The following is a 21,547-nucleotide window of genomic DNA, read 5'->3' on the forward strand; positions in this document are numbered from 1 at the left end:
TATTTGGTTTAACTAGTATCATTTAAAGAGCATAATACGGGATAATGCTTTAACAGCTATATCTTATCTGAGACAAATTTAAGATCACGTGACAAGTAATGCACAAATATTCGTTAAGAACTTACCACTCTGTCAATCATCTTAAAGCATCCACATAACATACATAGCAATATTTATAACCAGAAACTGCAGTGACTGATAAGTAGATACATTTAGTTTGTTAACCTCTACCTGAAAACATGCTTTTTTCATTAAAAAACAAAACCCGAAAGACATAAATCTCGATTTATATGGTTTTACAATCAGGTCTTACTGAAGCAGCACAGACTTCATTTCCTTTCTTGCAGACAATATGCAGGAAGAAGAACCCACAAAGAGCATGCTGGCAATCTGACATATTGTACTATCTGGACTACAAATAAGTCCTGAAATTCATTTGAAGAATGTCAAGGAGTTACGAGAGAGATTATGTAGTGGCCTTGATTTTTATTTTTCTTTACCTAGAATTCTACAAATTCTAAATTTATCAATTGATGTATCTTTTAAATAAACAGCACCAGTCTTGCCCATTGATACAATTAAAATGTAACTTTCTCAGTTCTTAGTTCACAAGTTTATTATGAAAAACACTGCAGTGCTCTTGTGCAGCAACATCGTCTTACAGGAGGGAGGAAAAAAAAAACAGTTCTGTTCAGAACAACTCACCAGGATCTGACAGTAACAAAGAACAACATGAGGCTGAGATTTGAGAAGGGGAAATAAACTGAGTGCAGACAAATCATACAATTAAATTAAACAGTATCCCTGAAAATAAACAAAACGATTTCAAAACTCACAAGTAGAGGGGAGGCCTTGGTACTTAATTTTAAAAATGTTCATTAAGCTCCAATGATTGTTTGCTGCTATTCTTATCTACAGTCATGCTGAGTAAAGCTATAGCTAAATGGAAGTTAAATTGTATTCACGAGGTGTTAATGTTTACATCTTATTATCTGCAGTCTCTCAGAGAAAGCAAAGTAACTACAAATAGCGCTATGCCAGAAACTGGTTTCTTGACCAACAATGTCGCTTCAGCATGCAATGAACTGGTTCATTCTAAAGTGGTCATGGCTGTTGATGACAAGAGGCTTTGTATTTTTATATGGCACATCTTTTTGGTCCGTGTGAAAACAAGTTTTTTTGAATGTTAACTATTCTCTGACACTTTGTAGAGTTACTGTTGCTCTTCCCATTTCCATTAGGTCAATATATGGTTCATGGCAATACTGTACAAGTTTAAAATTTTGTTACAGGAAGTAGTCTGGGGTACGACGAGTAACATGTGGCTCGCCTCTGCGAGGTGCTGGGTCAAACTGCAAGCTGAAAAACAAGACATATTTGTTGTTTATACTCCAAGACATCAATGAACTGACAATTAAAATCAAGAATATTAGTCTTTGACTTTACACTTTTAATAGTTTGTTTTTTTAAAAACTGAAGTATAATTGACTTACAGCACTGTTTTAGTTCCAGATGTACAACACAGTGTTTTGAAATTTCTATACATTAATTACAATATGATCTAGATAAGTCTAGTTACCACCTGTGACCATACAGTTATTACAATATTACTATATTCCCCATGTTGTACATTTCATCCCCGTGCAGATTTTTACACATTTCCCCCCCATCCAATAACTTAATGGAAGAGAACCCTAATCATGCATTTCATAAGGGTCTTCTAGCTGCACGCCTCCTCAAAGAACCAAGGCAACTTCAGCTAGAGAGGATATGCTTCTGTATATTTGTAGTTCCTTCTAAGACCATTTGAAAGAATGGTCTTCTACTAAATAAATAAATCAAGTTTAAAGAGCCTAAGGTACTGTTATCTATTATCTCATCCTCAGGATATATTTTATTAACTCTACAATAAAAACATGGATTTAAAAGTTAAAACCCTAATAATTCATATTAGGATCTAGGTTTCTGTTGATGTGTTTCAAAGGAAACTTAAAAAATCCGATTGGAATCTGGATTTACATGAGCTCTTGAACTGTTAAAACTTTCCATTAAAACTAATATATTCAAGTAATGGTAACCAACGACTCAAGTGTAAATACTTACAAAGAGTATTTTAGAGTATCATCAAGTTCCATGATTGCAGCTTGGTTACCGCAACGATAACAATAGTTTGGAGCACTGAAAATCGTTACTACATTTCGGTCATGGCACCAGTTATATCCCTACAAGGAAAAGAACAGAAAAAAAATCCCCTATTTTACTGCCTTATTTATACAACTAAATGTGACTTTTCTAAAGAGGGAAAAAAAAGATCTCCCCTTCTGCCCAAAAGGCTTTTTTAAAAGTATTGCTTTGTTTCTGGATGATTTAATAATTTTCTGTACTCCACACAACTTTTTTTTTTTTTCTTTTTGCTGTGCCATGTAGCTTGTGGGATCTCAGATCTCAGTTCCCCAACCAGGGAATGAACCCAGGCCATGGCAGTGAAAGCACCAAATCCTAACCACTAGACCACCAGGGAACTCCTTCTGCCCAACTTTTAAAAATAAATAAATAAATACATGTATTAATTTTTTCCCAAAAGCACAAAAGTAGTCTACTATAAAAAGAAAATCCCTAAAAAAATTCACCAATCAGAAAAGGTAAGCTACTTTTTATATAACCGACTTTCAGTAAATAACAGCATTTCTTCAGCCTCTCTTATTGCAGTAGCCCTAAACATGATACAAGAATGAGTATATGGCCATTCCTTATAGAGGCAGATACATACTCCTGGAGACCAGAACCTTATTAATTCTGTCCTCAGTCAGTACAGGCATTACCTGTACTGCCCAAGGTATAAAGGAGAGGTGCCTCTAGGAACTCCAGCCTCATTCTCTCAAAGCCCATCTGAATGCATGAGTTACTATTCAAGTATTGTTCACAAATTTCTTTCCCTATCTCTAGCAAAGTCAGACTTGATTGACAATCACAATACAGTTGCATTAGTATTAATCTAAATAGGACCCTAATTTTATAAGTATGCTAATCAATGCTCTATGCTAAGAATTTAGCCCATTTCCCTTTAGCTTCTTCTTTCAAATCACCTGTAATCCTATCATCCAAAGGACCACTTAAACATTTTGGTGTATTTCTTCCCAAACTCTCTTCCATACATACACATGTTAAATACATGAAATAAAACTGAGACCATAAAATATTATTTTTCACTCTCCCCCATCTTACTTTCCCAGCCTTAAACCCCAAGCACTACTCAGTCATTAAGAATTCTCTGAAAACATTTTACCTATGAATTTCATTTGGATCAAAAGTTTGAAATTTTAATTCTAGTGTGCATCTACTGAAAAGGCTCAGGCTATAATGGCAAATTCATCAGAAGAATACATGGCATGTTCTCACTGTATCATATAATTTAAAATTTCCTAAGATCTTCCTTCATTAAGTTTACTTAAAAAGCAAATCAGTCAAAGAACAGAACATACCTCCATCACCAGCTGATGAGCTCTAGACACCAACGTGAGGCCATTGGCATGATTAAATGTCTCAGAAATATCTTGCCCAAAGGTGTAACCAGCTCCTCGAGGAGATATACCCCAACCTCCACGGTCATCTGGATCTGACCATAGCAAGTCACACATTGGACCCTAAAAAGCAAGTTATATTTTAGACTGCCTTTTGCAAAATTGGTTAATATGTGATCTGAGTAATTCACCAGAAGCAGCACCCTACTAAGTCACTTTCTGAATGGTGTTTGTTGGAAATGGTAAAAGGTTTTGCAGATAGAGTCAAATAAATAAACTATTTCCAGATGTCTTTAAGAGGCAGAGCCTACATCAATGAGTCCCAATAGCAACAAGCCCTAACTAATTAATCTGCCTAGTGTATGCAAACTTCAATGTTAGGTAGCAGAGTTTAGTAACTAAGGCAGAAGATCTTAAGACAACCAACACCTAGGTCCTAAACCCAGTCCCAGAGCTGTTGTGATCTTGGTAGGTTTCTTAACATTAGCTTCTGAAGAATGGGGTCAACAAGAGTGCTCATACCACATGATCATTTTTGAGAATTAAACAAGAAAACACATACAATGAACTAAGTTACAATTAAATATTTCCTCTCTCTAAAAAGTTTTTTGAAAAGAAAAGATTTTATTACCAAAAATAAGGTCAATACCTCATGGGGAACTTCTTGTAGGCGATCAAGTGCTCTGATGTGATCCAGTGTATCTATGGATGGTGAGAGGCCACCATGTAGACAAAAAATCTGAAAAGAGTGGTTTATAACATTACCCTCATTTAAAATAAACTACAAACATTCTGGACTAAGCTGCAGGCTTAGTCACATCACTCAGCCCTGTTGGTGTTTCTGTGTTCTGCCAGAACCAGGCTTGTTTCTGCAGATCCTTCTTTCTTGCCTCCCACTCTAACTGGAATACACTCCATTTCTTCCTGATAAACCATCCCTACTGCACCCAAACCCCAATCAGCTCTTCTAAGAAAACATTTCTCTGACCTTACCCTCATCATAGACAATTATCTTCCTTCTCACAGAATTTTCTTGCAGTTTTTTCTGTGCACTGCTCTACTGGGACCAGTAAATAGCTAATTATATCTCCCTGACACATCCAGAAACAGCCCAAGAGGATGGATGGGCTACATCTTCCATCCCCCTGTGGTCCCAACATATAGTTCAGTGCCCCTCACAAAGAAGGCAATTCAAAGAAAAACCCCAAAGGGATGTGAGGATGGAAAAATAAGTTACTGGCACCTAAATGTAAGAAAGCAGATTCTTGAAAATAATCGGCAATGTAAGTTTTAAGAAGACCTACATACCTGCCCATCCACCAAGGCAGTGAGAGGAAGATAGTCAAAAAGATCTGTAAAATATTTCCAAACATTTGCGTTTCCATACTTCCGTAAACACTCATCATAGAAACCATATACTTGTGTGATCTGTCTGCTCTCATGATTTCCTCGAAGAATGGTGATGCGTTCACGGTAACGAACCTGAAACAACAAATGTGAAAACAACATGAACGGCTGGCTCCTTCAAAAACCAAATAAAAATCCAGCAAACATTCTACAGGGAAATACAGAATTCCAACTTTGCTGGAAAAAACATCCCACACCCCCACATCACACAAAAGTGAAATCACACCTACAGATAGATCATTTATCCCATGGGGTATCTGCCAACCCCATTTCAACTAAAATCAAACTCTCACTAACACCAACTTTATCCCATGCATAATCATCAGCGGTAAAACTCCATCCATGAGTTTTTTTATTACATTATACAACAACCATTGCAATCCAGTTTTAGAACCGTTCCATTAACCCAAAAAGATCCCTCGTGCCTGTCTGCAATCACTCCCGACTCCCACTCTCAGCAACTACTGATACTTTGTCTCTTGAGATTTGCTTTCTCTAGAAATTTCATATAAATGGAATCAATACAATACGTAGTTTTTTTGTGTGTCTGGCTTCTTTCACTTAGCAGAATATTTTCTTATTCATTCATTTATTTATTCCATTCATCTGTGAATGGATCAGTGGTTTGTCTCATCTTACTGCTCTGCACAGTATTCCATTATATGGCTATACCGTATTTTGGTTTTTTATTCACCAGTAGACTGAACATTTGGATTGTCTGCAGTTTTTGGCTATTATAAATAATGTTGCTATGATCATACCACATATAAGAAGTTTCTGTACGCATATATGCTTTCATTTCTCTCAAAGAGATTCCTAAGTTTCTAATCTCTTCAACAAACTCACTAACATACGGTATTACTAGCCTTATTGATGAAAGCCATTCTAATGGGCCTGATTCTGACTTTAATTTGCATTTCCCTGATGACTAAGGTTTGAGCATCTTTTCATGTGCTTAATGACCATTCATATATCTTCTTGGATGAAACATCTATTCAAATATTTTGTCCACTTAAAAATTATGTCTTCTTATAGGTTTTTAAAATATATATATGAATACAAGTACTTTTTTCTTAGTGATGTCTTTTGAAGAACAAAAAATCATTTTTATGAAGTCTAATTTATCAGTTTTTTAATGGCTTGTGTTTTTGGTATCATATTTAAGACATCTTTACCAAACCCAAGGTTACAAAGATTTTCTATGTTTTACTTTAGAAGTTTCACCATTTTAGCACTCATATTTAGATCTATGATTGACGTTGATCCATTTGTAAGGTATGAGGTAGCTAAGTTCATTTTTTGCAAATGGATGCCCAACTGTTCCAGCACTATTTGCTTAAGTTTCCTTTCCCCTGTATTAAGTTTGCTAGGGCTACCATACGAGGTACCACAGATTGGAAGGCTTAAACAACAGAAATTTATTTCCTCACAGTTCTAGAAGCTAGAAGTCCAAGATCAAGATCAAGGTGTCAGCAGGGTTGATTCTTTCTGAAGGCCTCTCTTCCTTGGCTAGATAACGGCCATCTTCTCCATGTGTCTTCTCATCTTCCCTCTGTATGTGTCCTAATCTCTTCTTATAAGGACACCAGTCATATTGGATTAGGGGTCACCTATATGACCTCATTTTACCTTAATTACCTCTTTAAAGGCCCTACCTCCAATACAGTCACATTCTGAGGTACTGGGAGTTAGGACTGCAACATATGAATTTGGGGAAGGGGTGGTGGTGGCACAATTCAGCTCATAACACATTCAAACATGAACTCTTAAAGGTAGCATATTTATTCCTCCTTTGAGCACTGGGATTCATCCTGGGCTTTAAGTGCAGGTTAGCTTGCAAGGCTGCTTTCACAGCATCTAAAGTCACTGCAGAAACTTTCCTTCAATTTACAGATGCAGAACATAATGACCTCCAAAAATGTTTTGTAGCACTTTACATGATTCAGACCTGTAGCTTCATGAACACTTACACTTTGTTAATTGCCTAAAATTCAGCTCTTGCCAAAACCACATCTCATTGCTTCTCCAGTACTAGAAGACGCTGGCAGCCATCTTACCATTCTACATATTCTTTAAAATAAAATCATCTCCCCAAAAGTAAAGTCAAATAATTTCTTTTAAGGGAGAAAGGTCATCTCAAGAAAGCTTTTTACTGTTTTGTGTTTCACCCCCAGATCTTTGTATATTTCCCAAAGCTACAACTGGTATAAAACAACATGCTTTCTTTAATTATCATTTCTATTGTTCTAGATTATGTCATGTTTAATGGCTACAAACTATTCCACTGAGATAAGCCATAATTTAGATATTCACTTACCATTAGATATTTATATCAATTCTTTCTGATATTTAAGATGCTACAATTTATGTTTTCATGTAAGTAAAGCTCTTTTCCTCTTAAACTTCTTCCTCTGTACAATTTTAATTATATGATTATTGTGTCAAAGGATATAAACATGCCAATATTTGAAATATTTTGCTCCTTTAAAATACTTAAAAAATACCTAGAAAGGTAATTATATTACCTCTCATATACCAAATTACTGAACTAAAATTTCTATTTAATCAGCCTTCTAGCATTTTAAAATCATCTGACTGAGGCATTTTCCTTTGAAAATAACCTTCTTGTTTTTATTCTGTACCATTCCCTCATTCAGAATGAAGACAGACCTATGATTTATTAAGTCCCAAACCTGAATATCTAAATTCCTAAATGTGGGGATTTATTCTAAAAGCTAACATGCAGATGGAGAAAACCACAAATCACTGGGTAAAAAAGGACATTCAAGAGGACTGCCATACCCAGTTCAAAATGCTCAAACACAAAACTGAAATTACCTTAAGAGCTACAAGCAGAGTAACTGTTTCAACTGAATAATATCCTCTGTCAACATAATCTCCCATAAACAAGTAATTTGTATCTGGTGATTTGCCACCAATTCTAAACAGTTCCATGAGATCATGAAATTGCCCATGCACATCTCCACAGACAGTGACTGGACATCGAACTTCTTGCACGTTGGATTCTTTTGTCAGGATTTCTTTAGCCTACAGATAGAGAAAAATAAACCAAGACATTTCACATTAAACAACATTAACAAAGATATGTTTAATTACACATATGTTTAAGTTACCCTTAATATAGCTTTAAAGGGCAGACTTAGCATAAGATGAAATTGTAGACAATTACGATCCCATTCAAATAAGAGGGCAAGACATGCCTGGAACCTATCCACCAGCTATCTCACCTCTGATATCTAGAAGAAAAAACATGTATCAAGATACATAGTCCCATTCCTCTCATCACTATCGTGAGTTTTAGATCTATCAGTTGCCATCTAAGTGCTAAAGAGATCATTATTAGCAGCCATATAAGATCAATGAAAATGGAGCAAGACACTCAGGTACCTAGTTCCTTAGCTTTAGAGTTCCAACCACAATGCACTCTAGGATTCCAGGCTACGAAGAGAGGTTTCTTAGTCCTACTTAAAAAAAAAGATTTTTGGAAGACATTAAAATTTTGTCTGTATTTTGGGTTTTTTACCCTCTTTACATCAAAACATAAACTTCTTATTTTACAACTGTGACTATTCAATATACATGGTTTTTATGCTGCTTTCAGAAAACTGTTTGGCATCCTATGCATTCCCCCATGTAACCACAAATTCAAACATCACTTTTAAGAGCAACATAATATTCCACTCAGTAGAAACTCTTTTATTCATTTCAACACACATTTATTGATCATCTATTGTATGCCAAAAACTGTGAAGAGAACTGGGAGATAATCATTCATTTGCTCAACCATGAGTGATACTTTGTGCCAGGCCCTGTGCTAGCCCCTGGAGGTATAGTGAACAAGATAAAGATAGATCATTCCCACATCAGGGCTGGGGAGGGGGTATAGGGGAACGACCACAAACAAGTAATCAAGTAACAAAGTACAGACTGTATTAAGTGCCATGGAAGAAAGGGAGAGAGTAACTGGTGGAGGCCACTTTTTAAGATATCACAACAAACAAGACAGCCCATAAACGCACACAGTGGAGCAGGAGAGGCAGACAATAAAAGATCATTACAAAAGAAAGGGGCAAGTGCTAAGACATGCTAGAGTAAGCAGCAGTGTTCTGGGCTCACAAAAACTGAGAGCTATGAAAACTGCCTGAGGTGCAAATAACGGGTGGGAGGGAGCTACAGAAACGGGATGGGAGTAGGAAACCGGAGGACATCAAACACCAACAGATGCAATCATGTGTATAAAGTCCAAGGAGTTAAGCAGAAAAGGTTAACATGGCTAAAGCATAGCATGCAAGAGTAGAGAAGAGAGCAGACTGGGGTGGGGGCAGGTTAACAAACTACCCTGGTTTTTAGCACTGATAGGCCTGCATCCCAGGAAGCGCCTCAGTTGTACCCAGGCAAATCATGATGACAGTTGGTCACCCAGCTAGGAAATGTAGGAGGAGAATGGAGCATGGATATGGACTGAAAATAAGTCTAATCAAAGGAGTATTAAAACAAAGATCCACTGGCAGAAAATTTCATTAGTGAATTAAGGATTTCAGAGGTAGGGCTCTGGATATGGATATCTGAGGTGGAGTAGAGCTTAAAGGCTACCCACCAGTATTCAGGGACCAACCCACCGACAAGTCTTGCCTAGTCTCCTTCCAAAACATCTCAATCCATATGCTTCTATCTTTTTTGCCAATATCCTGGTCCAAGACACCATCAATTAACCTGGATTACTGTGCCAGCCTCCACAATAAACTCCCTGTTTCTATCTTCCTGCCTCCAATTTAATTTCCATGCAACAATCAAAGTGACAGTTTAAAAAATTATCACCAGATTCATTTTATCTACCATTGTCTACACAACACCTCGCTAGAACAATGCCCCAAGCGCTAAATATACATTTTGAGGGAACCAAGAACTTAAATTGAGACCGGTCATCTTTAGGGAGAGCCATGGATGTCTGCCAGGACAACAGCATAAGTACAGACCTGGAAAGTGGTACCAAGTTCTCTGGAGAATGAAGAAATAACAGGTAATAACCGTAAGGAAAAATGTCCAGGTATCTAGGTAGAGGACAGAAGCCTGAAAAACACAGGGAATTTTATCCTCAAATAGAAGGATGCAGAACCCATCCACCTGGGAGGGCTAGTAGAGAAGGTACAAGACTTCCTCAGGGAGAGTCAGTTAAGCCAAGAAGGTAAAAGTAACTTGTTCTGAGAATGGGTTTAAAGTGTTTTACTTCATATATCCAATCAACATCTATTGAGCATCTTCTATGTGGGATCAGCAGTATGGAATGGTGTCCCAGAATGTACAGTGGGAGGCTGGGTCAAGGGAAGGCAACACACAGCAATATGCGGGTGAAACTCATAAGAGAATTGTTGCTAATGAGCCACTGTTCATTACATTTTGAGTGACAACCAAGGATGTCAAGGACTGGTTTTAAGGTAGTGGTATGCAACCTTAGCGGCACATTAAAAAATCACTTGCGAAGCTCTTTAAAAATATCCAGATGCCCAAACTACTCCTCTCCCAATTAAGTCAGAATCTTTGTCTGTGGGATCCAAGTGTCAATAATTTTTTTAAGTCTCCCCTCCCCGCCCTATACTAGTGCTTTCTTAGGTGCTGCCAAGTTTAAGAACCACTATTTTCAAGTCTCCAAACATTTTGGGAAGCCTATTTCAGGACATTTACCAACCACTGACATCACAATGTTAGTTATTAATTTCATCTAACATTTTTAAATTTAGAAAAAATTTCCACTGTGTTTCAAAAGGAGATATTTCTTTAAAAATACATATAATCCATCTCTCTACAGTAATTCTAACTTCCCAATTTATTATTACTAAAAAGCGGAAGTTCACTAGGCATATTCCATTACTAAACCTGTTTGGAATTAATACCAGGCCTGATGCTTTCAGCACCTAGTACATACTAATGAAAACAGCTATGAATGAAATGATAGGTCCTACTTAAAAGAAATTTGCAGGACTCCCCTGGTGGCTCAGTGGTTAAGAATCCACCTGCCAACACAGGGGACGTGGGTTCGAGCTCTGGTCCAGAAAGATCCCGCATGCCACGGAGCAACTAAGCCCGTGCACCACAACGACTGAGCCTGCACTCTAGAACCCGCGAGCCTGCACTCTAGAACTCTGGAAGCCCGCGTGCCTAGAGCCCGTGCTCCACAACAAGAAGCCACTGCAATGAGAAGCCCACGCACCGCAACCAAGAGTAGCCCCCGCTCACCACAACTAGAGAGAGCCCGCACACAGCAACGAAGACCCAACACAGCCAAAAGTAAAAGTAAAATAAATAAGTTTATTAAAAAAAATTTTTTTTTAAAAACATACTTTTGGGGTTTTTGTCTCAACTTATCAGCTCTCAGATGATCACTACACAAAATACACTAATCCCAGAACACCACAACAAAAAAGACTGTAGACGTCCTTATTAAAGATTATTCTAGTCAGGAAAACTAATCAAAGCATAGCTTCTCTCAGACATCTCTTTTTCTATCACAGGAGTCAGGCCTTATAAATCCCAGAAGCACCTAATAGAACCTCCCTCCATGGGTCACCCAATGGGACCTCTAATGAGTCACCTTTAGTGCCTCCAGGCCTTCACCAACCATCAGTTTCAAAGATAGCTATACAACTTCAACTCTCTGGTTTAATACTCAAAGTAAATGGTACAACCAGACTCTCAAGGTAACTTAGTTAACATTAGAGACTAAAAAAATTTTAATAACTACCTTTTCACTCTCTGGTATTGACTCCCATAATTTAAAGCCTGTCACCTGAACCATGCAGAGAAGCAAAAGTAACACACACACCTCAAACTTTTGTTTCCCCTAAAACATTTTTCAAGGACTTTAAATGTCTCAGCTAATATAATTCATATTTGAAAAAAGAATTAAGATCAAGTTTTAAGAAACAGTGTAACTAGCACCATACTGATTTATTTATTGGAACCCTACTGAAATTCAGTCAAATGATACAGACTGAAATGAATGAATTCAAGGGAAGAACCTTCCTAGAACAAGGTTAAACTGGAACAAGCTATTCCATTAATGAGCTTATCACAAGTAACGGTGGAAAGTTAAAAATTTTTACACCTTCCTGAAATTTAAAAATTTAAATACACCCAAAGATCAGCAACCTTCAGGAGCATTAATTTATTATAAACATCCTCTCAGCATTCTGAGTTCGGATTCAGAAATCTCACTCTATTTTCAACCTCCTATAAAAACATCAGGTAATAAGGCCAATGACCTATAGACTTAAGTAAGTCTTAGATATGGACCATACCTAACCACCATAACAACATGAAATTACAAACAAATCAGATTTTAAAAAGACCAAAAGACCAACAGATCATCCAATCCAAGATTTTTCAAGGAAGGCAAGTAAAAGAAAAAAACATGAACCAACAAGATTTACCAACCACTTATATATCTACTAATTTCCTTAAGGATATACAACACTGATATCATTCCTACATAACTTACACGGTAGAAAAAGCCACGCAATGCATTTATGCATTTTTAATTATTAAAAGAAAAACAATGTATTTATGCATCTTTATTAAATCAAGGAAACATTTTAAAATACAAAATGATTACAAGGTAAAAATTCTTTGTGTAAAATGACTGGAAAACAATAAAATCTTAACAGATTTTGTTTATTTCAGCGGTGAGACTGAGAATAATGCTTTCTCAATTCTGCCACACCAGCAAAAACGATTCTCATTTCTTTGTATTCCCTTCCAGTTTACAACTGGTCAACGTCTCATTTTGTGTCCTAAATTTTCATATTCACTGACCCAATTTTCCTATAGCATTATAGTGATCATTGTAAACCACTATGCTCCTGAACAGATCTACACACGTATTACTGTTTATTTGAATTATTTTCTTTCAGGAAAATTTCAATTGTGGGATTACAGAGCAAAACCATATTAACAATTTTTGTTCCCTATGTACCACTCGACCTATGCCTAACTTGTGCAGTAATAAATGTAAGACTGTACCCATTCTCAGCTATTTCAGATATAAACTGTTATCCTCTAATTTAACTGGCACTTTTAATTTCAGGGTTTGAACTTTTTATTCCATGTTTATATAGTATCAGTTATTTCTCCTCTTGTACAACGTGTCCACACATGTTCTCTAAGTATTCATAGGGAGCCAAATGTTCTTAGATATTTTTCTATTAAAAATCTGATTATTAATTCTAATGTTCATTAGAACTCTAGTTCATGTAAACTTAACATTGCATATTCTAATCCCAGTTGAATACATCTTCTACCAATAGAGCCATAAAGACATAAGAGAAGCGAAACAAAAAAACAAAAAAAAAAGCAATAATTAATCTTTGAATTTTACTTCTCAGTTCAAGTAAAAACTGAAGACATTTGAAAACTTTTTAAAAAAGCAAAATAATTGGGACTTCCCTGGCCGTCCAGGTGTTAAGACTCCGTGCCTTCCACCACAGGGGGCACAGGTTCGATCCCTGGTCAGGGAACTAAGATCCCACATGCCACATGGCACAGCCAAAAATATAAAATACCTGTAGGGTCAAGCAACCATGACACACATCCTGATCAGGCATGGAAAAACTTTTTTTTTTTTTTTTTTGCGGTACGCGGGCCTCTCACTGTTGTGGCCTCTCCCGTTGCGGAACACAGGCTCCGGACGCGCAGGCTCAGCGGCCATGGCTCACGGGCCTAGCCTCTCCGCGGCATGTGGGATCTTCCCGGACCGGGGCACGAACCCGTGTCCCCTGCATCGGCAGGCGGACTCTCAACCACTGCGCCACCAGGGAAGCCCTGGAAAAACATTTTTTAAAATAAAACAAAAAGCAAAATAATTAAATTTGCAAGCAAGAATCAAGCTTTTCAATATCCTAAGAGAAATTCATTTTGCTTCATACTGCTTTTATGAATCAACGGTAGGTTTCTTAGATTTTCATAACTGTGCAAAAAAAATTTAAGGTTCATGATAAATTAGTGTATGTGGCTAGATTTTTATGTGGCTAGATTTTTATTTTGGTGTGATACATAGGGTAGGACATATTACTAGCCCTGGAAGCAAATGAATCTTGAGTTAATTATCTTCAACTATCAAATCTTTCTTCAAACCACTTGTCTTTAATTAATTATACTGATCAGATGCCTCTAATATTTTAGGAAATATTTGTCTTCTTTGATTAAAATCTGTATGATTATAATACTTTCAAAGTATCATAACCCTCCACATAATGTTCTGCAAACAAGTATTTGCTATTTGGTTTAGGGCCTAATGGAAAGAAAAGGTCAGGGATGAGGGATAATTCTAAATTTGTATTAAGAGAAAATATGTAACGTGACGTTTTCCCATCTGTTTCTGTAAAACAACCATCTTCACCTCTGACCAAAACGAATCACTGCTTTCTTTAAAGTTGTGTGTCTCACGTGCCCACAGACTGGCCTCCATCTTTACCAACGAACATACCCATGTGCATGAATTAAACAGTCCCGATCATTCCTGCATAGGGAAAAAAATGTTAATCTACTGAACTGAGAAATGTTGCTATATACACAGCTGTTTAAAAATTTTCACCATAACAATCCATCTTGAATGAGATTCAACCACCCTGGGTCTCAGTCTCCTCCCTCATCTGTGAAAGCTGACTTGGCCTAGAGGATCTTTGAGGTTTTTTTCATTACTAAAATTCTACACATCCTAAAGCACTTCACTTCTTAAGCCTTTTTATTGAAAATCAAAGCCACCCAACAGAGATAGCAGGCATTACTGCTAGTTTACAGATGATGGGCACCAGAGAAAGACAATTAACTTGATCACCACTAGCACAAAAATTCTAATATCTTTCCTATCTGGAGTTTACTACAAGTTCAACATCCTGACTAATCCAAAACACTGCTAATAGAGAAAAAAAACTAACAGATCCCTACAATGATACTATTTAGACAAAGCTAAACAAATAGTGAAAATAGTACATATAAAGGAAACATAATAAATTTTGCTTGAATGGACTTCCCTGGTGGCGCAGTGATTAAGAATCTGCCAGCCAAGGCAAGGGACACGGGGTTGAGCCCTGGTCCAGGAAGATCCCACATGCCGCGGAGCAACTAAGCCCATGCACCACAACTACGGAGCCTGTGCTCTAGAGCCCGCGAGCCACAACTACTGAAGCCCAGGTGCCTAGAGCTCATGCTCCACGACAAGAGAAGCCACCGCAATGAGAAGCCCGTGACCCGCAACAAGAAGCCCACACACCGCAATGAAGAGTAGCCCCTGCTCGCCACAACTAGAGAAAGCCCACACGCAGCAAGGAAAACCCAACACAGCCAAAGAGGAATAAATAAAAACAAATTTATATATATAAAAAAATTTTTCGTTGAATGTATTCCAAAAACAAATGCACACTGTCACAGTTAATAATATCACTGACACTCCATAACCTGTGTGAACTACACTTTGCGTGACTATCTAGGTAATCTAATGTTTGTCTTCCAGGTGCACTCTAGAACAAAGGTTCTCAACCTTCTTTCAGGCCCCTCAACAACAGAAAGGTAAAAATTCCCATTGGTGGTAGTAACTAAATGACTAAGGCAGAGGTGGGGACAGGGTGTGCCAGTGACTGGCCAGCTGGTCATGTACAGTTTAGAAAATACCCAGATGCAGCAGGTACATCTCTGTCACTGCTTTGTTTATCCATTCCAAACCACAATTCCAACATATCAGTGGCAATAGCAACCTTGTATTGTGAAGAAATTAAGCGGTTAATCCCAGATCGCTCTTCACAGTTTTTTCAGACCCCACCCCCAGCCCCAGCCATTTACTGGCAACCAGACCTTTGTCAGCCTCTTCTACAACTTCTGCTCCAGAAGCTGAAAGAAAACCTATTTTAAACAACAAACAAAATCTTTCCCCTTCCCAGTTCTAGTCCATTTCAGATCTCACTTGTGTAGGAGAGGGCAGGTTGAGGGTTTTTTTCAGAATAGGATGGTAATGCGAAATGGGTAAGGAAAAAAGGTGAAAATAAGAGAAACAGGTCAAAAGTATAAAAACGGTAAGGGGTGGGGGGTGGTTCTATGCCACACACAACTTTTCCTACCTCTCGTCAGCACACTCAAAAAAGACCCCTCTCTGGGACTTCCCTGGTGGCACAGTGGTTAAGAATCCACCTGCCAATGCAGGGGGCACGGGTTCGAGCCCTGGTCCGGGAAGATCCCACATGCCGCAGAGTAACTAAGCCCGTGAGTGCACCACAACTACTGAGCCCGTGCTCTAGAGCCCACAAGCCACAACTACTGAGCCCACATGCCAAGAGTAGCCCCCACTCGCCACAACTAGAGAAAGCCCATGTGTAGCAGCAAAGACCCAAAGCAGCCAAAAATAAATAAACAAATTTACAAAAACAAACAAAAAACACCAACCCTCTCCACCATGCATCAACCCAAACCCAATGTCTCCCGGTTTTCCTAGCTTATCTCCTCGAAACTAAACAAGTAATACTCCACAGGTAACTGACAAACCTGACTTACAATGAGATAGGGGAAAAAAGAACACCAGACTACTGTTAACTCAAATGCCGGCCCGGTGCCCATCATTCTTTCTATAGCATGAGTTTCACCTTAGTCCTATTGCCCATGTTTGCAGACACAGAACTCTTGGCTCTGATAGAGAAAACAAAGGCAGAGTTGGGCAGGGGGTGGGGGGAACTTGTGTGTCTGAAGAGAAGAGCTGTTCACCTTTTTGGTGTTTCCTCATTAAGTCAACTCAAAACCAACTGCACTACAGCTTCATGCCTGGGAGATCAGAGAATACACAGACAAACAGCCTTGACTGTGGAAGCTATGAGGATAAAAAGAAAGGCATTTTAACAAGCTTAATGAACAATATAAATGTCAGTTACACTTTATTAGAATATTTTAGAGCTCGGTCTCTGGATCATGATTTACACTATCTGAGAATACACAGAAAATTAACTGGGGTTTTCATCTCACTAATCTTATTTGAGAAGCAAATGCAGTTAGCCACGTCCAAAATTGAAAAATAATTACTGTTTCCTCCTCCAGGAGAGAGTGGGACAACAGTATGTGACATGAATAGGAAACTTTAAAGAACAAAAATTATGCTTTCTTTTACAGAGCTGTTGATTCTACAATTCAGTCTGGCCCCAATTCATCTGGGTCTTCATTATTATTATTTTTTTGTGTGTGTGTGGTACGCGGGCCTCTCACTGCTGTGGCCTCTCCCGTTGCGGAGCACAGGCTCCGGACGCACAGGCCCAGCCGCTCCGCGGCATGTGGGATCTTCCCGGACCGGGGCACGAACCCGTGTCCCCTGCGTCGGCAGGCGGATTCTCAACCACTGCGCCACCAGGGAAGCCCTGCGTCTTCATTATTAACACTACCTCAGAAAAGAGAAGGGAGCTGTGAAGCAAGACTAAAACATTGGGCTTACAAACCATAAACCTAGGCAATCTCAATTTAGCCCCTGTAATCAAGTCACTTTATCTTTCTGAGCTGTGGTTTCCATCTCTAACTGAGGATAATTGTCTCATAAACCTGTTAAGAGAACTGTGTATGTGAAAGTATGATGGAAACAATATTCTGTATCATGCTCCCCCCACAACTACTTGTTCTCAATATTCAAATTACCTTTATGGAAATAAGCCAAACCACCTTTTAAATTAAACACACATACAGACTCACAAAAATATATTACCCATTTCATATAGGAATTTAACCTTGGTCAAGTACTTGCAGGTCATCCAACTAGCAGGAAGACCATGCTGCATTTTATTTATAGGGCTTGTAGAGCAATGGAAAACAGCATACCTAGGTAAAGAACTCCTTTGGAAAAAAAAAATCTGGCTATCAAACAACATTCTCCACAAGTTTGGTAAGACATGAAAGCACAAAGCCAAAAATCATACCTAAAATGAAACCACTGCTGAACATAACAAGACTGTTTACTATAGTTAAAGCAAAAGCAAGCTGATACTATTTACTTCTTCCAATAGGTAGATGGAAACATACCAGTCCAGTTATACAGGTGTAGTAAATAACTACAGAGCTGTGACTACAGGCAAAACTGCTTCACTCACAACAAATTTTTAAACAACCAACAAATTATGATCCCCAAAATGACAAGGTATATTGCACACACAACAACCCTGTCTTTGATATAGACTTTAATCACATCTTGGGGGAAAAAAGCTTAACTAATTAATAACATAAAAACCATATTCACCCTTGTCTATAAACATATTTTCCTTCTTATAATCAAAGAAATTATCAACTATTATCAAATAGCTATCTCCACCAAGTATCGTTTCTTTAAAAGGAACAAAAGAAGGAAAAAAAAACTATTATACTAATGAGAACTTTTGCTTCACTAAAAAGATTTGTTCAAAAGATGTTTCAAGTCATGCACCCTACCTTATCCCATATACCTAAAAAGCTGCTTTCAAATTAACTTAGTTTAGAAGGTTAATAATGCTCCAAAAGTTGGAATACTTACAAGTTAAAAACAGTTTGAAGGTTGCGTGATAGCCCCCCAAAAGGATCCATGTTTTGGAAATCTAGCTTCAAATATTTTCTCCTTTTTTTGGCTCTAAGAATTAAAATCTTGACACAGTAGATGAGCAATGGAGATTTAAGCATAAATAGATTAACCTCACTACATCTTAGTTTTACAAACACGTGGCAAACAACGACCATTTACCAGATGGATCAAGCTTCAGCCACCCCACTGTAACTCCAGTATTATCTTCTGTTGTCTCCAACACAAACCCTCTACTTCTGTGTTCCATCTACTACTGACTTCCAACTAGATTCAGGCTCCTTGAGAATAAGCATGATTATTTTTCATTCATCTCATAAAACTAAGCAATCTTGGATATCCAGTAAGTGTTCAATATTTAAACACAGAGTACTAATTTAAAATGGAACTGTATAATCTAAGATTAGAAGGAACCTTGAAACATCTATTTTAGTTCCAGTTTACAGACAGGAAAATGTGGACCAAGTGAAGTGGTTGCCTCAAGGTCAATCACAATTAGTGGCAGAAAGAGGACTAGTGTCCAGTTCTAACTCACAGTCCAGTGGTCTTCCAATTACATCACTGCTCTCTTGCGATGTTTTCTACAAAAATGACTAGTCATCTAGCCAACTACTGACTCAAAGTCTTATACAGAGTAAAACCTCAACCTTAGAAGTCATTAAAATCATCACTTATAGTACCTAGAAACTAAGACCTAACACTATACATTAAATAATTTTTAAAAGCCTATTTCTAAACCTTTAAAACAAATGTTATCCTCATTTGATGGAAGCAAATTAAGGATCAAGAAGCAACAAAAGACTCTACATTTCTACCATTAAAATTCAGCTCCAAGAGATGATGTGCCACCTCATCAACTAACAGAAGAGTTTTGTCGAAGCCTGGGATAAATAAGTCTGAGTTAGACTCACTTAAATTGCAATTATTCACAGAATAGCTTCTGAAAAAGCCGGTTTTAGGAGCATATACATCAAACTCATGAACCTAATTTTCACATCAAGCCACAAACAAGTCAGCATAATTGCTTTCTAAAAACTCTTCACTAATACAAAATGCTAATATGATATTCCACAATTCTGTGGAACTAAAAAGAAATGTTGCAAAGTTAATTTTGAAAAGGTAAATTGAAACATTCATGGTGGAGCTCATCATTTTCTCTACTTAGGAAACTGAATTATAAGACTTAAACCCAACAGGCTGTTTCCCCAACTCCTTGGAAGAAAACAAATCAGAATTAGGTAATTTAAAACGGACTTACTAAACCAGACTACAACATTCCATTTTCAACACCTGTGAGATAAATTATTTAAACACTAAGCACAATATCTAGGATACTGTAAAAGCTCAATCGACAGCTATTCTTATCATTACTACCATTATTTAAAGTCACAAATACACAACTTTTCCAAGAAAGACCCAGGATGCAAATTTGCTTACAGTTTATGTTGCTCCTTTTAAAAAGAAATGGCAAAATGCCAAGTACGTTAGACTTAGAGAAGTGTTTCACACTACCCAATTTGAGTCAGCATATAAATCATAAACTGACACTTGATTTCCAATCCCAAAGTTCCTTATGTAGTATGACTCACCAAATTCTCCATTCTTCCAACTATGAAAAATAAGTTATACTCCTCCCTATGACTACCACCATGACATTCGTAGAAACTAGGTTAGAAATTCATTTTAACATTCTTTAAAAACACGCTTCAAATAAGTCTCTGGAAAAGATATCTCGGTGAGTTTAACACAAACCACCCAAGACAGTGCTAAAGCTGTGTGACCTTTAGAGAGATCCTAGGATCTGGTCTTACAAGCTTGCCGTTCGGGGAGCTTCTGGACAGCTTTGAACCTAAGAATTAGGTCTGAGTACAAGTAAAAAACCTCTAACTCACCTGAGTCCCAGGCCCCACTCCCAGGCCATAGAACTCAAGTCCTCTTCCCTACATCTCAAAACCGTCCCCAACCCAGACCCACAGGGTCTCCGCTCCCCACAGCCACCTCACCCCGCGTCAAGGCCGGGAAGCTCTGAAGCCCCGGCGTTGGGCGAACGGCGCCATTTTAGGCGGCGGTGGCAACGACAACCAATCCCTGCGCGGGAGGCAGAGGGCGCCGGGTCGCCCGGGAGCCGCCGCCGGGCCGCGCCGGGCGCCGGTCTGGGAGGCTCGGGGGGCGGGGGCCTCCGCCATGTTTCACCCTCCCCACGGCCGCCTCCTTCTCTGCGGGCTCGGCCCGCCGCGGCTCCCGCATCCGAGGTGCAGCTCACCTTCTCGCAGAGGCTCTTGACCTGGGACTCGGACAGCTGCTTGCACTCGTTCAGCTGTTCGACCCACTGGTCCAGCTCCTTGGTGAACACCTTCTCGTCCATGATGCCACCCGCCCGAACCGGCTGCCGCTCCGCGCTCCTCCCGCGCCGCCGCCCGCACACGGGCCACACGCACACGCCGCCGCCGGTTCCCGGGGTACTTGTGCGGGTACTGACGGTTGCTCGGCGCTAGCGCTGGCCCGCTGGCTCGCCCCTCCGCGCTCGGCCACCGGCCGCGGCCGTCCTCCACTCACTCTAGCCCCGGAGCTCTGCTCTCTGTAATGGCGGCCGCCGGCGTGGTGACGTCACGCCCGGCGTCAGGAGGCGGTGGGGTAGAAGGGCCGGGACCAGAGCTGCGCAACTGCAGCGCCAGGCCGGATCAGCCGCCAGACTGGAGTGCTAGGGACCGAGGCGCAGGCGCAACGTAGCCAGCTGGTAACAGGCACCTTAGCCTTTAGGGCGTTGTCCTCCAGAAGGGAGAGACCGAGGGGGAAGGGAAGACCGAGACCGAGCAGGGGCCAGGCTTGCAGCTGGGAAGTAGGCTAATCCCAGAGCAGTACGTCCTGCGCGGCTGAGGCGCGGACGTGGCGCAGGCGCAGTCGGGGTGGGAGCGTAGCTCCTTGCTGCTGGAGACTTTTTCTCTAAGGCGATACGCTTCGGCTCTTCACCTGGCGAAATTAGAAATGCGACCCCATGGCTCCTCCGTGATACAACACTGGAATTGCGTGGGATTCC

The 21,547-nt window shown here is 39.3% G+C and overlaps 1 protein-coding gene across 1 annotated transcript; it reads right to left on the reverse strand.

Annotated features, from left to right (window-relative positions):
* Positions 1 to 586: 586 nt before the first annotated feature.
* PPP2CA (protein phosphatase 2 catalytic subunit alpha) lies at positions 587 to 21,101 on the reverse strand. The gene is made up of 7 exons (XM_007113788.3): positions 20,774 to 21,101; positions 7,767 to 7,976; positions 4,830 to 5,003; positions 4,171 to 4,260; positions 3,483 to 3,644; positions 2,104 to 2,222; positions 587 to 1,359 (listed from the first exon to the last, which is right to left on the reverse strand). The coding sequence occupies exons 1-7, from the start codon at positions 20,873 to 20,875 to the stop codon at positions 1,287 to 1,289; spliced, it is 930 nt and encodes a 309-aa protein (XP_007113850.1). The 5' UTR covers positions 20,876 to 21,101; the 3' UTR covers positions 587 to 1,286.
* Positions 21,102 to 21,547: the final 446 nt, after the last annotated feature.

The sequence above is a fragment of the Physeter macrocephalus genome, chromosome 8 (genome assembly GCF_002837175.3).
Source record: "Physeter macrocephalus isolate SW-GA chromosome 8, ASM283717v5, whole genome shotgun sequence".
Taxonomy (NCBI): Eukaryota; Metazoa; Chordata; class Mammalia; order Artiodactyla; family Physeteridae; genus Physeter; species Physeter macrocephalus.

What these genes read in the sequence shown, in the direction of transcription:
- PPP2CA (XM_007113788.3), bottom strand. Translation starts at nt 20,875, where the DNA reads ATGGACGAGAAGGTGTTCACCAAGGAGCTGGACCAGTGGGTCGAACAG. An exon ending in TCAAGAGCCTCTGCGAGAAG is followed by an intron (nt 7,977 to 20,773) that starts GTGAGCTGCACC and finishes CTCTATCTGTAG; the next exon opens with GCTAAAGAAATCCTGACAAA. An exon ending in CTCATCAGCTGGTGATGGAG is followed by an intron (nt 2,223 to 3,482) that starts GTATGTTCTGTT and finishes TTTTCCTTGTAG; the next exon opens with GGATATAACTGGTGCCATGA.